The sequence below is a fragment of the Prenolepis imparis genome, unplaced genomic scaffold, assembly GCF_030444845.1.
Source record: "Prenolepis imparis isolate NDT839.2.m4 unplaced genomic scaffold, iyPreImpa1.0 SCAF_6, whole genome shotgun sequence".
Taxonomy (NCBI): domain Eukaryota; kingdom Metazoa; phylum Arthropoda; class Insecta; order Hymenoptera; family Formicidae; genus Prenolepis; species Prenolepis imparis.
The window spans coordinates 9,177,685-9,192,663 of NW_028141164.1; the positions used below are offsets into that span (position 1 = coordinate 9,177,685).

Genomic DNA, 14,979 nt, shown 5'->3' on the forward strand with positions numbered 1-14,979 from the left:
CCTACAAAAATATGTAAAATATTATTTTAATATTATTATTATAATCAAAAAAGAGATATTCCGTTATCATTATATTTTATCTATTATTAGATTATATAACTTGTCCAAAAACATTCACAATTTTTGTTATACGACATGCCGTAGTTAAAAGTTCATAGAATGACGAGCTGAATATCTTTAACAGGCGAAACGTCGTGTGACATCTCGCGCAGCGATATCAGATGTTTCGCAAAAGTCTGACAGGAGGATGATAAGACGCGTTGCGATGGTATACGCAGAGACCGATGCACTCAGAACGCAATTTTCGCGTTTCTCGCTCGAGAGTTGGAACGTACAATACATCATTGCGAGATTTCGCGGCGAAGCGACAATGTATGTACCTTTCTCAAACGGTGCGCCCGGGTTCAAGCTGGACCCGAGCGACCGAGGACCGTGCATTAAGTCTCTCGGGAGCTTGCAGGCCGCAACGGAGCGTGCGATAGTAAAACGACGGTTCGTATCCACCTTGGTAGTTTCCGGTGAGCGATGTCGTCATGTGTCGCGCCGACATGACGCAATATACATGCTAATATGATAGCTTCGGTCGGTTCATGAGGTGGATACCAGCAGAAAATGCCGAGATTCTCTCGCCGACTCTTTGAAGCGGCTATGAAAGACGTCGCGGCCATTCTCAGCCATGAATTTCAAGCGGTTTCTTTCTCTTGTTTTACTGATTTACAAAAAAGAGCCGAAACGAGATTATTGATCTACGAAAATTTCTCGCAATTAATATTCATGCAATTACCATGGTTAATATACACGATGTTATACGACAGGGATATTCTGTATTGTAGATCGTACTGGTATATTAGGTACATCTTTTGCTTGAAAAAAAGAAAAATTTAAAAAAATTATTCTGTTAACTTTACTCTAGCGCGCGCACTAGATATTTTATTATTATAAACGTTTAAAAACTCTTACAGTCGCAAATGCTATAATAAAAATATATAATTGCCGATTTCGCATTATAATTGCAGCTTTATCAAAATGTCAATCAGTTTCCTTGATACATACATCGTGCATCGTCTACGAAAAAAAGATAGATAGTTTCTTGGTCCCGGCTTTAGTACGGAGAACTTTGTCTTCTCTACGATACAGATAGAAGGCTTTATTGTTTTAAGGGATCTCCGCGGGCTACAATATTTCTTACAGTCAAACAAAGAGAAGTCTCTGGCTATGTTTACGATGTGGGTTAGATTTCTGTTGTAAGGGCAAAAGAGAACCGACTCTCTCCGACTATAATTAAACCGGAGTAAACAAACGCTAGTTTGATGTGTTTATTAATACAAGTTTCCACTAAAAAAGAAAAAAAGAAAAACCATTCCTTTTGCATAAAATTAATTACATAAAACTGGGTCAAATGGATCAATCCGTAATTAATATTATGCAAATTTACTCGCTACACAACTTTTATGATAAATATATAATTCATTTATCTTTATTTTATTTATTTATAAAATATATTCTATAAAAGCTCCTAACAGTGAATTACATTTTTAATTTTTAAGAGAGAGGCATGACCGATTTATCAGGTTTATTCATATTCTGATAATGTTAAATTGATGATTTAAACTTTATAGGTCTCATTCAAAATAAATAATTTAAAATATTAATTTAATATATTGTTAGCTAACTTTAATATAGACATTAGTAACATTAATCTGTATACATACATAGAGAGTTGTATTTAAAAATGTATCATGAATTTAGCGAATGTCTTTTGAATAAGACAAATGAAGTCGATAATTAACTTTTTTAATCTCATTATATCATTACATCAAGTATCGCACTTTCTCTTTTTTTATTTATTCAATACTTTATTGTTACATTTTGTTGTGGTGAAGGATTGCAAATTACTTTCGCCAAAGGCACTTTTCGTGCAGCAAACTGTTTGCGAGAATTAACTTGGTAATCCTTTAAATGCAGGCAGAATACGACGTGGAAAGATTCGAAAGTGGAGGAACTAAATAAATCGGACGACGTCCTTAGCACGCTTTTATCCGCGTGAGCCGTCGAGATTTATTAAACCTGTATATACTTCCGCATCTACCTCCTTAAGCTTAAGCTTCGATACGGTTTATTTTACTTCGGCCAAACAAGTTCCCTGAAATTCAAGCTAAACAAATGAATTTCATCGCTATTCAAGAAAAACAGATAGTTTTCTCTTTTAAGAGCAGTTTGAATATTGGGTTAAACTAATATAACATCTATCTCCAATATTTTGATAAGTTATAATGTTCAATTTTTCTCTATGCGCTATATAAAATCATATTATTTGATGAAGAATTAAGAATTTCAAGTTGTTACTCTTAAGTTTAGTAAAGTCATTAAATTGTGCAATAAATTGTAAATAAAAATGCAAATAAAATAGAGTAATAATTTATGAGTAATTTAATATCATAAAACACACACAATTGTATTAAAAAAAAGCAAACATTGTTTCAAAATTATTTCAAAATCATTAACATTTTTCTTAAATATTGGTAATTTAATAATGACAATTTTTTGACGGTAAATATTAATCTATAGAATTAAAAATAAGTTTGAAATTGCAAATAAGATTTCTAAGTAGTTTTTCTAATAAGACTTCTAAGTAGTTTTGAAAGATATAAGATTTTATAAAAGTAAGATATAAAAGCAAAATTTTAGATTGATATCTGACCATGTTGCGATCACAATACAAAGTCGATACTTTGCAGCACATTATTCAATATTGGCATTCTCCTTGTTATTATTTTTTTGTGAATACATTATCAACTAAAGAGATGCTTTCATCTTTTCCAATATCAGTTTTATCAATAATGTAACGAAATATTTTACATGTCAAAAATTTTTTATATAAAATATATATTTTTACATCAAAAGAAGATAATTATTTTATTTTTATATCATATCCTTTTTGTATCAAGGATCTTATAGACAAGATATTTTTAAATTATAACTTCTAAAGAGGAAACACATATTTCTTAATAAGATAATTTTTTATTTTGTTTAAATTAAATATATTACGCCACACGTACAGATAAAATGTTTAAAAATAACAACTCGCTTTTTCTTTTTTTTTCTTTTTTTTTCCCCCTATTGCATGTGATTCAATATCCGAGAGACAAGGAAAAGCAGAGATGACAAATTATCTGTAATATCGTAGAGTACGTGATGATCATAAAAAGGAATGGAAGGAACGCGCTGATCACCGTCGAAGATAATAACGAGTGGCAGTATATGCGATGTAGTGGACAAGTATCATCATCGTGATATGTTCATATCACGTCTTTGCTTTCTTGCTGTGACATAGTTTAGAAGCTTATCCAGCGAATATGTTATGAGACGTTGACACGTAACAAATTAAACGAGTTTTCAGGTAATATCCAGTGTGTCTGATATTATATGAATCGAACGTTTATGTGTTTTCAGTAATAAATAAAATTCAAAACAAGAAGAGTTTTATTAATTTTTCATTAATGAAAATTTGATTAAACGTTACTTTTTCATATAAATCTTTAGCATTCCAGTTGAAAAATATTACTGTAAATAATTTACAAAATAATATATTAAAATCAGAATGTATTATCATCTTATCATCATAATATATTAAAATCAGTGTATTAAAATCAAAAATTTTTTATTTGATTCTAAATTGATTAAATAAAATTATTATATATAGATCACAGTAATAACGAGATAATATCCAGTACATCATTCATAAATATTCGTTATAACTGATAAAGAATTACACGTATTTTTTTACCATGCGCCATTTTTAATTTATCCTACAGTCGCGCTCGTTGTTTCACTCTAGAAATTTAATTCTCGGGAGAACTAAGCGGATGCTTAGCTCGCTCGAGTAATTACGCGCGGCTGATGTTAATTATCCGGCACGTGCGTTATACGCGCGAGTACTGCAAAATCGGGCGATCGATTTAGTTGAGACGCCAAATGATCCCCAATGGAGCAAAACCAATCCTGGCAACACCATTCTGCTGGATATCGCGTAATTATCTAGGTAGAGTAGTATGCGCGCGCGAGATGCCACGGTTTTATGGTAATTGTCTTGTGTTCATTGCCTGTTCTCGTTCCGAACAACTTTAAGAACAAGCTTTTAAGATGTTTCACAATTTTTTAATCGCTTATATATAAATTTAAATCTATCAGTGTCTCTCGATAAAATAAGACATTCTCGTTAAAATAAGATTTAAAAAATTCAGAGAAATTCCTTCGTATCGAATTTAAGAGATATCATCTTTTGTTTATTGTAGAGAACCAATTTACTTATCTATATACAAGATGCATCCCGAGAGCAATCCGGAAGCTGCATCTTCGCGTTTCCTCGATTAACGTTTTTGCTGCAACTTTTCCTCGTGCATCGAGGAATACTTTGACAAAGTTGTGCATAAATCGCGACTAAGTACGCCTTAGCGAAGGCCGATACACGCGCCTTCGCCATAATCCGTATTAATCGCCAGCCATTCATTAGGAAGCCAGCAGTGGGTGCCGCGTAATTCTGCACCTGGCGCACTCTCGTGATCAATCGAGCTCGCGCGAGCGCGCGCGTTCCTCTCTTATCATAAATCTTGCCACTAAACTGCCGCTATATACGCCCACGGAAGACAATGACCAAGTAAGCTCGACATTTCTTATAGAGTATAGTTCGAATGAAACACGCGCGGCTATCGCAGCGTCTTCGCGATCGAAGACGATCGAAGCAAACTCCGTTTCATTAATATCGGGAACATGTTTTACGAGTCGTGTTTTTTAATAATTTCTATAGAGTACTTAGAGACACAATCTTTAATTTGCATTTACGATAAATTTACACAAAATTTAGATAAACATTTGCGACTTAATAGCTTGGATTGATGAAATTTGTGTGTTAGATTTTATTTAAGTATAGTAGGAAGAAAGAATTTTTAAAAATCTGTATATGATAAATAAGAAAATATATAAAATAGCCTATTAAACGGCGCTTATTTTAAATATAGGTATTGTCCGAATTATGTCCTATTTAAATCCCCGAAAAAAATTAAATGGCCTAGTCAAATAGCTCAGATATTTCGCGTTCGTTAACATCATTCAGCATCTTGTAGATAGAATTGCATTGAAACAAACGTAATTTCTTTTTTAAAAAGTAAAAATAAAATACACTATTTTGCATAAATTTATCAACATTTATATAGAAAAGTGGACAGAGAAAAGAAAATGAAATTTTTTTATTGATTTAAGAGCGTCAGAACGTTTCTTGCATTCTAAAAGCTTAACACACCTTTTCCATTTTACTCACGTTCAAAACTTTCTTTCCGTCTCCTACCTCGCAGTTGTTAAGTGTCAAGATCTGCTCGTTTCGAATTCGTCATCGTTCGCGGTGTCGCAAACAAGTCCCGACGCTCTTTATCCGACTCGACTCGGGGATACTTAATCGGATTTCTAGATTCCGCTCGAGAGAGACCTTCCGGTGTCACGGACTCGCCTATCCCGTTATTTTCCATCTTCCATTGTTATCGCGCGACGAAACAAAGGTAAGCTCGGTCGGGCAAAAAGAGTCCCGTAAGATGGACTTTAATGGCACTGGCACGTGGCCAAATCGCTCCGTGGTGAGGGGTCGAATGCACCGATTGAAATGTTCATTACTGCCGCAAATCATCCCGACGATCCGCGGAAGGAAGGAAGAACCGGCTGTGTACTATATATATATATCCGCCACTTCGTATCTCTTTCAGTTCGCTCAACTGCGCTAGGAACGAATCGCCGCGATAAATTCGCCCGCGTCGATTTTTCTCTCGAGAGGCGCGTCGCTTCCAAAATGATAGGTCGGGATTCTCGGCGCTTATTACTGTGATTCGCAAACTTACGAGAAGAAACTGAGAAATCTTATCATTTAGCACATTTGAAAAAAAAAGAAAATTATATTATGTATATGTTCTCCTTCTATACTTATGTATTACTATTAATTTGTCGTAAAATATAACTGTCATTTAAAATAATAAATGTGTAGTTATATACATATTTTGACATATTTCTATTTGTATGACAAATATTCTTGTTAGGATATCCTCATAATATATCTTATTAGTAACAATTGATTATTGCCCATTTTTATGCACACTATCTACTTCTAAACATGAAAATATTAATAATAAATGTTAATAGTTGGTAATTAATTTTTTTTACAAAAGGATAAAGATTTTTAATGTAATATTTTTACCCTTTAATCGAATTTTCTTCGTAAGATTTTCTTATACTGTTCCAATAAAGATGAAAGAGACTTTCTACTTATCTTTTAGTCCATGATTTAGCCAATTCGCTAAACGAGTCTAACGAAAATTCGTCGCGGCGAATTGACCGATTTATAGACCGGTGGCTCTTTTCTGTTCCAGACAAAGCCCCTTCGGAAGCGTCCTTCAGAGGGACAGAGTATCTCACGATAGATTTGAGCAAAGGAGAACCAGTGCTCAGTTCACAGGAATCTATAAGCCTTCAGTTCAAAACGAGACAGCCAAATGGACTTTTATTTTATTCCGGTAAGTATTTCCTACATTCCCCCAGCAGCGCGAATGACTTCTTTTGTCGATCACATAATAACTTCCCTGTAAGTGACAATTTCATTTTCACTTTAACTGGTAAAGTAAAAAAAAAAAAAAAAAAAAAAAACCAGTGTTAGAGACAGAAATTAGTTGTAATTGGAAAAACAATTTTGAAAACAGACAGAAAAAATTCCTTAATGAACAAATATTTAATATCAAAATGCCGAGCATAAAATCAAAAGCGTGAAAATAATGATTGAAAATATGGCATGGACGCGGGTGACAAAATTGTTTAAATAAATTTCTGGTTCGCGGCAAATATTTCCGTTTCGCTAACAATAGAAATATGCAAGGCAATTGAATTAATATAGCAAATTAATTCATTATATATAACATCAAATTCACTATATATAATATATGTATATTGTGAATTTTCTGTTCTGGAAATAAACGATCGATCGTAGAAGCGCACGATTAATTGAAAACAATTCGAGAAGGTCTACAATGGAGTCGCATTTAATCGAGTGACTTACGAACGACCGGATATCCTTCGAGAGAATGCGAATAGACAATGGTACCATCTTGGACAATGGTCTCATATTAAATCTTTGCGATATCTCCTTCTCTCGTGGCGACATTATAGCCAATTAGGATCCAGTGGTTCGGCTCCCGGATATGCGGCAACCAGAGGAATTTTCTCTCTCTTTTCATTTATCTATTCTTATTGTTCGTTATCTTCCTCTTTTATTTTAGCAAAGTATGGTAAGAGCTTTTGGTTGACCTCGATTAATCTTGATTCCGAAAATGTTAGCTTAGAGTTTCCTGAGCAGAATAATGCATGTCTTATCTCAACTTAAGTTACAGAAAGTAAATCAAATTATTTAGCTTTAGCATTCTGAAAGCACAATTCAAATCTATGATTATGTTAATTATTTTATAATTATTTTAATTTTAACTTCAATATAATTTCAAAAATACATGTTATCTACAAAATATATAATAAAAATTTTTTGATTTTGTGTTACGTTAAAATTATATAGTCTATTTTATCTTAACACAAATGCGTAAAAAATAATCTTTTTAAGTGTGTAAGATTGTCGCAAAAAATAAGAACTTATTGCAAATAATAAACAAAAATGATATGAAGAAAAAAAAATTACAAAATCTTATTTTCTAGTTAATTAAGAATAAACTTTAATAAAGTTTTAATATGAATTTAAAAAGTTACAAAACTCTCTGCGAAAGAGGACACAAATAGATTGCGTTTGATCAAAGTTCTGCTCGAAAGAAATAAAACGGAGAAAAAATAAATCAAACCGAGATAAAAATTTGATTCCGCGCTTGAGATCAGATTTCTCAATTATCTCATTTCTTTATTATATCCGCGTCGCTTCTTCATTTATAGTGCCACATCACGACTTCCTTCATCTTACGCTCCAGATGCACACCATGTACATACACCTCGAGTTTATAGCATACTTACATAATGAACGGCGGGGAATCAGCGCAGCCAAGACGGCAAGACTGCGCCATCCGCAGTAAAAGGAGGAGTTTGCACCTCCGTTCCGGTTGCAGCGGCAACTCGAAACCTATATACCGCAGCCGCAATGCCGTACCACTCACACACGATGCACACACATACATGCATACACACACATATACACAAACACACATAGATATATATATATATATATATATATATATACACATAGCACTTGTTTCTCCAGCTTGCATCTCCTTGCGGCACGCTCGCACCAGGCCGCTCATTTGTTCTCGAGATAAGCTGTAATACAGCCGCGGCCATGCATTTGGAATACCTGTATTTTCACGGAGGATAATCGTCGTCGTGCGACTTTACATTCTTCAAAATCGCGGTATCGCGTTGCAAGGGAATTCCCACCCGAAATAGCCTCCTTGGGAAAGACGCGTCTGACGCGTCTGACCAGTCTTTGACTTTCTCTACTCGCGCTCTTTATATATTTCTGATTGCCTTCGCGCGGCGAACCGCGGTGCGTTAAATTTGCATCGAAATTGTTTCGCCCAATTTTGCAATAATTATACCTGCAACACGATGCATCACGTGCAAAGATATTACTCGAAAATGTAACGAAGAAGATACGAGATTTCGTGATACTTCGTTTGAAGAGTAATCGAGCAGAATAAATTCGCCCAACTAAACTATTCGGGCTAAATAAACAAATAACCCAATATTAACACAATATTATATTGCTCGTAATTTAATATTAACAATTATCAATATATTCATTTCAATGTATTGGTGAAAACGTATATATAACAATTATTTCTAACTTTAAAAATTAGCCTTGTCAATGAGATATTTATTCAGATACGAAATTTGGGGAATGGTTTATATGGGAATGTTTTAATCAATAATCGATGTAATCTCGACGGAAGCTGGCGCTGCCGATTTCTCGCATCGCAGCTATCTCCGAGCAACGCGCGTTATCGCGTTTGTTTTCGGATAGCGATCCGCGTATCGTGCAAATAAACGGGACGGGGACGCGCGATAGCTACACGAGCGAAGAGCGCGATACCGCGCGTAATGCACTTACAATTAGGCGCATGCTAATGCGCCGCGCTGGCAGCAATTAAGTCCGAAGTGCCCTCTGCATCTTTTATATGCTCCGGTCGCCCCAGCCTCCCTTCTCTCTCTGCGCCTTTCCCGCGAGATAATTAGTATGCGGTCGCGGTCCGATTTTAAAGCGACTGCGGCAATATCCGACGTTGGCGTTTGCGAAATTCACGAGCGTAACGACACGTCCGCGAATTTCTCGCGCGACGCGTCTTAAGTTTTCTTCCTCCTGTCCGCGACGGCGAGAATTATGATTCTCTGCTTTGTAGGGTCTTGATGTCTCTTGCATTTTCGCGTTTTTATTTGTTATGCGCGTCGTGAAAAAAAAGGAAGATTGAAAATAAATAGAAAAATATTCGCGCGCACGAACGAATCCGTTGAATTCTTGTAAATTCAATCAGATGCAAGAAAGTAAAATATGCATAAAAATTTATTTACCCAGACTGTGCATATATTAAAAGACATTTTCATAGACGATTTGTTTATTTGTTTCCCTTCTTATTTTATTTTCTACGAGAGAGAACGTAATTGTCTCAAATATATTAATCTAAATGGTATATCTGATATCAATTGTGTGTGTAAACGTTCGTTCTCTTTATATATCGCCGACCTTTAATCAGAAAAGCACACTCTCCATCAGCAAAATCGTCTTAACTCTCCAATTCGTTACGAGCCGAACAGCATAATCCGCGAGGATTTTCAGACAAAGTTCGGGACGATAATTATTAACGACGATCGCCGGACATTTTAACCGGTCGCGCCCGGACACTAAGTGCCCCGAAACTAATGGTTAAACGGTCGTTAATCGATTTATACGCATCGCTTCGCGATATAATCCGGCGAGCGGGCTCGACGAAAAATATAGCGAGCGAGGGTAATCGATGGACGCGATGTCGCCATGGGGATTAAAAAGTTGCATCGAAATCCGCGTGCGTGCGCTGCAAATTTTGTGTTTTTTTTTTGTTACCTCTCAGTGCGATGTGCGTGCGACGTTAAAGGGATTGCGCTCAATGGACAGTAATGTCAACGCCGGTCGCGTCAACACAGATGTCCGCGACTAAAACGACGGTCCATGATGGACCGAAACTGGTTGGCTGCGAGCGTTTCCGACGATCTCGCGTCGCGGCCGGCTGTCACGTTAATTCAATAGCGCGTTTTATCTCCGCTTTGAGAGCGAAATAAGGGTTCATTTGCGCGCGCGCGCGAGACACTCACCGTGACTTCATTAGTCCCGTTTTTTAATTACAGGAGAGGGCGATGATTATCTCACCGTGTCGCTGAGAGACGGAGGCGCCGCGGTAGGAATGACCCTGGCCAAAGGAAGATTGGATCTGCACATAAAGCCGGCCAAGGTGCGATTCGACGATAATCAGTGGCACAAGATCGTCGTCCACAGGAAGGTTCAGGAGGTAACGATGTTTCTATTATTTTATAAAAGCAATCGAGCGCTCGCCGAGAAAGAAATCATTATTGATGAATTTAAGATGTTAGAGTTTGACACGGAAGTGAATTACATTTGAGATAGACAGAAGCTGTATTCGATATTCGGGACAAGTATTTGAAATGCTTAAATCCACGGATATATATATGGTATCACTTCAGTCTGTCTTCCGACTTTAAATATCCAATTTTAACGACCGGAAAGTGGAAAATCCGGTACTGTCCGGACGTTGAAGGCGTTAAATTTTCATACTGTCACGATCCAAATGGATCAGCGAATGGACGTGGGACCAATTTTGTTAATGCTAGTGAGCACACCAACATTCATCGTGCATTATGCGCAGTGGATAGAATAGATAATGCAATTATATTTGCGCGTCTCCATCGCGCGAGTTTCGCGAATTGAGGAACGATATGAGTTTATCGGTTTATCATGGCCAAAATATTGGCACCTCTTGTTAAATTGCAATGCATGTTGTGGAGATCTGTTGCGGTAATTATAGCGAGTTAATATTTGCTCTTAAATACGTTGTAGTAATGGATTGTAAATTAAAAATGTTATTTGGTTTACTTACGCATTTTTAGCGCGATCAATATTTAAAAAAAGCAATATTGAAATGTTTATTAATATGGGATTCGTTATCCTAATAACAAATATCAATAATTAATATTTTTTAAATTAAAGAATATAAATATATGTATATATAGGTATATATATATGTATGTGTGCATATATTTATAATCTTCAATTTATTGAATATTTAATTATTGATATTACATATATAAGATGTGTGTCCTATCGTATCATACTTATTAATAAATATTTCAATACTGCTTGCGTTAAAAATATCTATAATTCTTCTAATTTTATTCGTGTGTATATATATTTATATATTTTATACATTTGCATATATAGAAATTAGATAAAATTATCAAGAAGAGAAAGAAAGAGAGTACAAGGAAAGTTAAATTACATAATTAAAGTTAACTGAATGGCAGAAAGAGAAGCGGCCGTTATGGGTATAGATATGCTTCGTTACAGCGGTTGTGTATAATGTAGCATGTAGCTCAATGTAGAACAATGGCACGAAAATAGTGTCACACGGCCGAACGCGTTAAAGCAGTGAAAGAGCTTAAATTTATCTCTTTTCCATTCAAAAGCTATCATCTCTTTACCGTTTTACCGTTTACAATATACGTATTGTTAATAGGAAATGCGCGATCAGTCAAAAGATCCCGTAGTACATAATGTATTTCATTAAACACTTCCTTCGAACAGCTGATTCAGAAAACTGTAATATTTAATTTTTGTAGAAAATTTTTGATTTTAATTCAAAAGTTATGGAAAGACGTTTCTGTAAATAAGAAGTCGTCCTAAAAATTGGTAACAAAAATTCACGATTCGAGAGAAATACGTGACATATAGAATCTTGCAAGCTTCTATCTATTTCTATTCTGTCGTTCGTTATCTCTTGTATCAAGAAGAGGATGAACCACTCCGCGCTATATGCGGCAATTTAAGGGTTGCGGATGTATAGCGCATGAATTGGGTCGAGAATAGCTAATGCCCGTCGCTGTGCTTTGGATAATTTTCCTGAGCACACGTTGTTCGTTTGAGTCACTTCCGCAGCTGTGTAAACGAGAAATCGATTCCCCGAGCATGTGCCAAAGGATCGTCCACAGCTGCGGCGAAACTGTGGCAATATTTACCCGACATCGTAATATAAGGATTTCATATGTTTCTTTCGTGAGCGAACGTGTACATTTTTAAATATAATATGAATATTTGATATTATTGCAAAATGTTGTTCGAAACTCCGTCGAGAGACTGTGGCGTCATTTTTAATTAGACGCATTCAAAGCTGAATTTGTGAAGCATGATTAAAAGAAAATACGTGTGTTTTTCAATGATTCTGATCCTTAAACGCAATCGCGCACGCGAAGAAACCTGAATAAAAGTCTACAACGATTTTATCTTTTGATTTTAACGACCTAATTATGAAATAATGTTAATAACAAATTAATCTAACCGCGAGTAATCACAAAGATATACGACACTTAACCTGCGTTCACAAACGCATTTATTATTTATTATCGCGCTCCGGTTATCTTCACTTACGCGATAAATGACGATATCCTCTCTGCGTGGCATTTCAATATGCATTGCACACGCATATGCGCACCCTATGTAACGATCGTATCCCCGACTATATAGTTACAAACCCACATGTTCGCGACGTATCTCGGGCGATTCAAAGCACCAAGTAATTGTATTCATTTTAATAACGAAGAATAAATACTAAATTGCAAACACACATACACACATAACATGCAGATGTGTCGGCAGAGCACGATTCCAGGTTCGTTTACGGCAATGTATGTTTATGGCGGTACGCAGTTTCTCACCATAAAAAAAAATATATAAAAAAAGAACATTTATATCGCGTGAAGCACGCACGACGCGTTCGCCCTGCTTTTTATTCAATATTATATGTGTGTGCCGACTTCGTGGAAAATGTTGACCTCGACGTGATACCAACGTGACCGTTCACAGAACACGGATATGGAATTATTAATAATGCACCGCAGATGCACCATGCGGTGAGCACCGTCGAATCGACGCGTCATTATGTGATATTAAATTTTAAGAAATTATTACGCCCCGTTCCACATAGCGAGACGTAACGCATCGAAAATATCGAAATAACTAGACTGAATGGGATAATTCCATAATTGTGTTGTATTTCATTAGAATATTTAACTGAAAAAATAATTATCTTAAAGTCATATTATAAATAGTCGTCAAAATTCATTTGCGCAACTTTAGTTATTCCTATTTTTAGGACTCCCTATTTCTTTCCTCATTTTTTATATAAGATATAGAAAATAATATTCTCTCTCCCTGTGTTTTTTTTCTAAAAATACGATATCTATTTTCATTGTTAACTTACAGCTAATAAGAATAGATACAAGTTTTGCAAAATTAATTCGGGGACATTCGAATATATAATATATAGTGGTCTAAATAATATATACATATAATATGCATAATATATATAATATATAGTATATTCTAAATAATAAATATATGGCCAGTGATAATGTGCATTTTTCTTAATTTTTTCATGTATATATATTTCGTTTATTGTCCAAACTGAATGGCTGTGTGTAAAAAGAGATCGTGACAAATTCGTGTCGTACTTTTAATAAATAGTTACTCGGCTCCGCGGACGTGAAAAGGAGGTAAGAAAAATATGCATCTCTCTAGCGAGATTAATCGTCGCTCTCCATCAAACAAGAATTCTCGCCTGACACTTCAACCCTTTTACGCCGCGAGCATCCCGGTAGCCACGCAAGTGCTACGCACTTGTCGGGGACATTCAAAGAGCAAAGAGAGGGCCCCGTTCATCCTCGAGCGCATTGTCTTTCTTGGATTAGTTACTGTCGCAGTACGTGTAAAGGTTAATATCATCGCGGACAAGGGGACCAAGGGGCGCAGAAGGATTAGAAAAAGAGATTGAGTGTCTAGACACCCTCTATTCGCCAGCTTCTGGTGCCCCCGGGAGGTTGCGAGCTGCATGGTGGATCGACTATAACTTGCCTTTTACGTGCCACCCGCGGGCGTTTACACCCGTCGTGTATCGCATACAGGGGTGCTATTATTCCGCCGATAGTTTTAAATATGCTGGTGCCGCGAACACTTTACTAGTATATAACAAAAAAAAAGATTATAATTGTTTTTATTTTCTACGAAATTTTTACATATACATATATGTGCAAAGGATTTACAAAATGTAGATTCGAATCACGTTTCAAAATTGAGCAAGTGGTCAGACTATTTTTCATACTCGCTCAGGAATGTCTCAAACTCGGAAACGGAGAGGAAACTGAGATCCGGTTGACTGACGTCACGATGACACGCACGAGTGCACTTAATGCACGGCACTTCGCGGTAACGTTCGTTAGCATCGACCAACACGAATACTCCGATGACGTCCCGCATGCAAACTTCTGAGATTTCAATCGATTACGTCGCCCGCGAGCGCCATAAATTAAGCCCTTAAATGCGATCACTCGATTTCCACTTTCGAGATAAGTTTTATCGGCTAATGTCACGTAGCTTTTATTAAATTTAAGATAATGCATCGCTGCAATTCACTTATAAAAGAATCTCGGGAAGGAATACGATATCGTCCAATTTAAGGGTTCAATAATTTTTACCCCTGGTCACTGCTAATCAAAGATTACAACAAGCGTCACATCAACAATATTACATCACATACATCTGTGATACTTTCGTTTGCATATAAATGCAAGTAATCAAACTTCTTAAGAAAAATATAATAAAAAAATAAATAATATACACAAACAAATTATAATTGTGTTTTC

At 35.8% G+C, this 14,979-nt stretch overlaps 2 protein-coding genes across 6 annotated transcripts in view; one reads left to right on the top strand and one right to left on the bottom strand.

The window, feature by feature from the left end:
- The window catches only part of LOC145937593 (uncharacterized), a 227,773-nt gene that overhangs the window by 153,975 nt on the left and 58,819 nt on the right, over nucleotides 1-14,979 (bottom strand). The gene's annotated exons all lie outside the window — the stretch shown is intronic.
- The window catches only part of Nrx-1 (neurexin 1), a 225,470-nt gene that overhangs the window by 102,840 nt on the left and 107,651 nt on the right, over nucleotides 1-14,979 (top strand). For 4 of the 5 annotated variants that reach the window (XM_083040738.1, XM_083040740.1, XM_083040739.1 and 1 more), the window contains exons 4-5: nucleotides 6,387-6,554; nucleotides 10,399-10,559. In XM_083040738.1, coding sequence (XP_082896864.1) covers nucleotides 6,387-6,554; nucleotides 10,399-10,559 — 329 coding nt within the window. The remainder of the gene's footprint in view (nucleotides 1-6,386; nucleotides 6,555-10,398; nucleotides 10,560-14,979) is intronic. The other variant, XM_083040741.1, reaches the window with a different exon arrangement.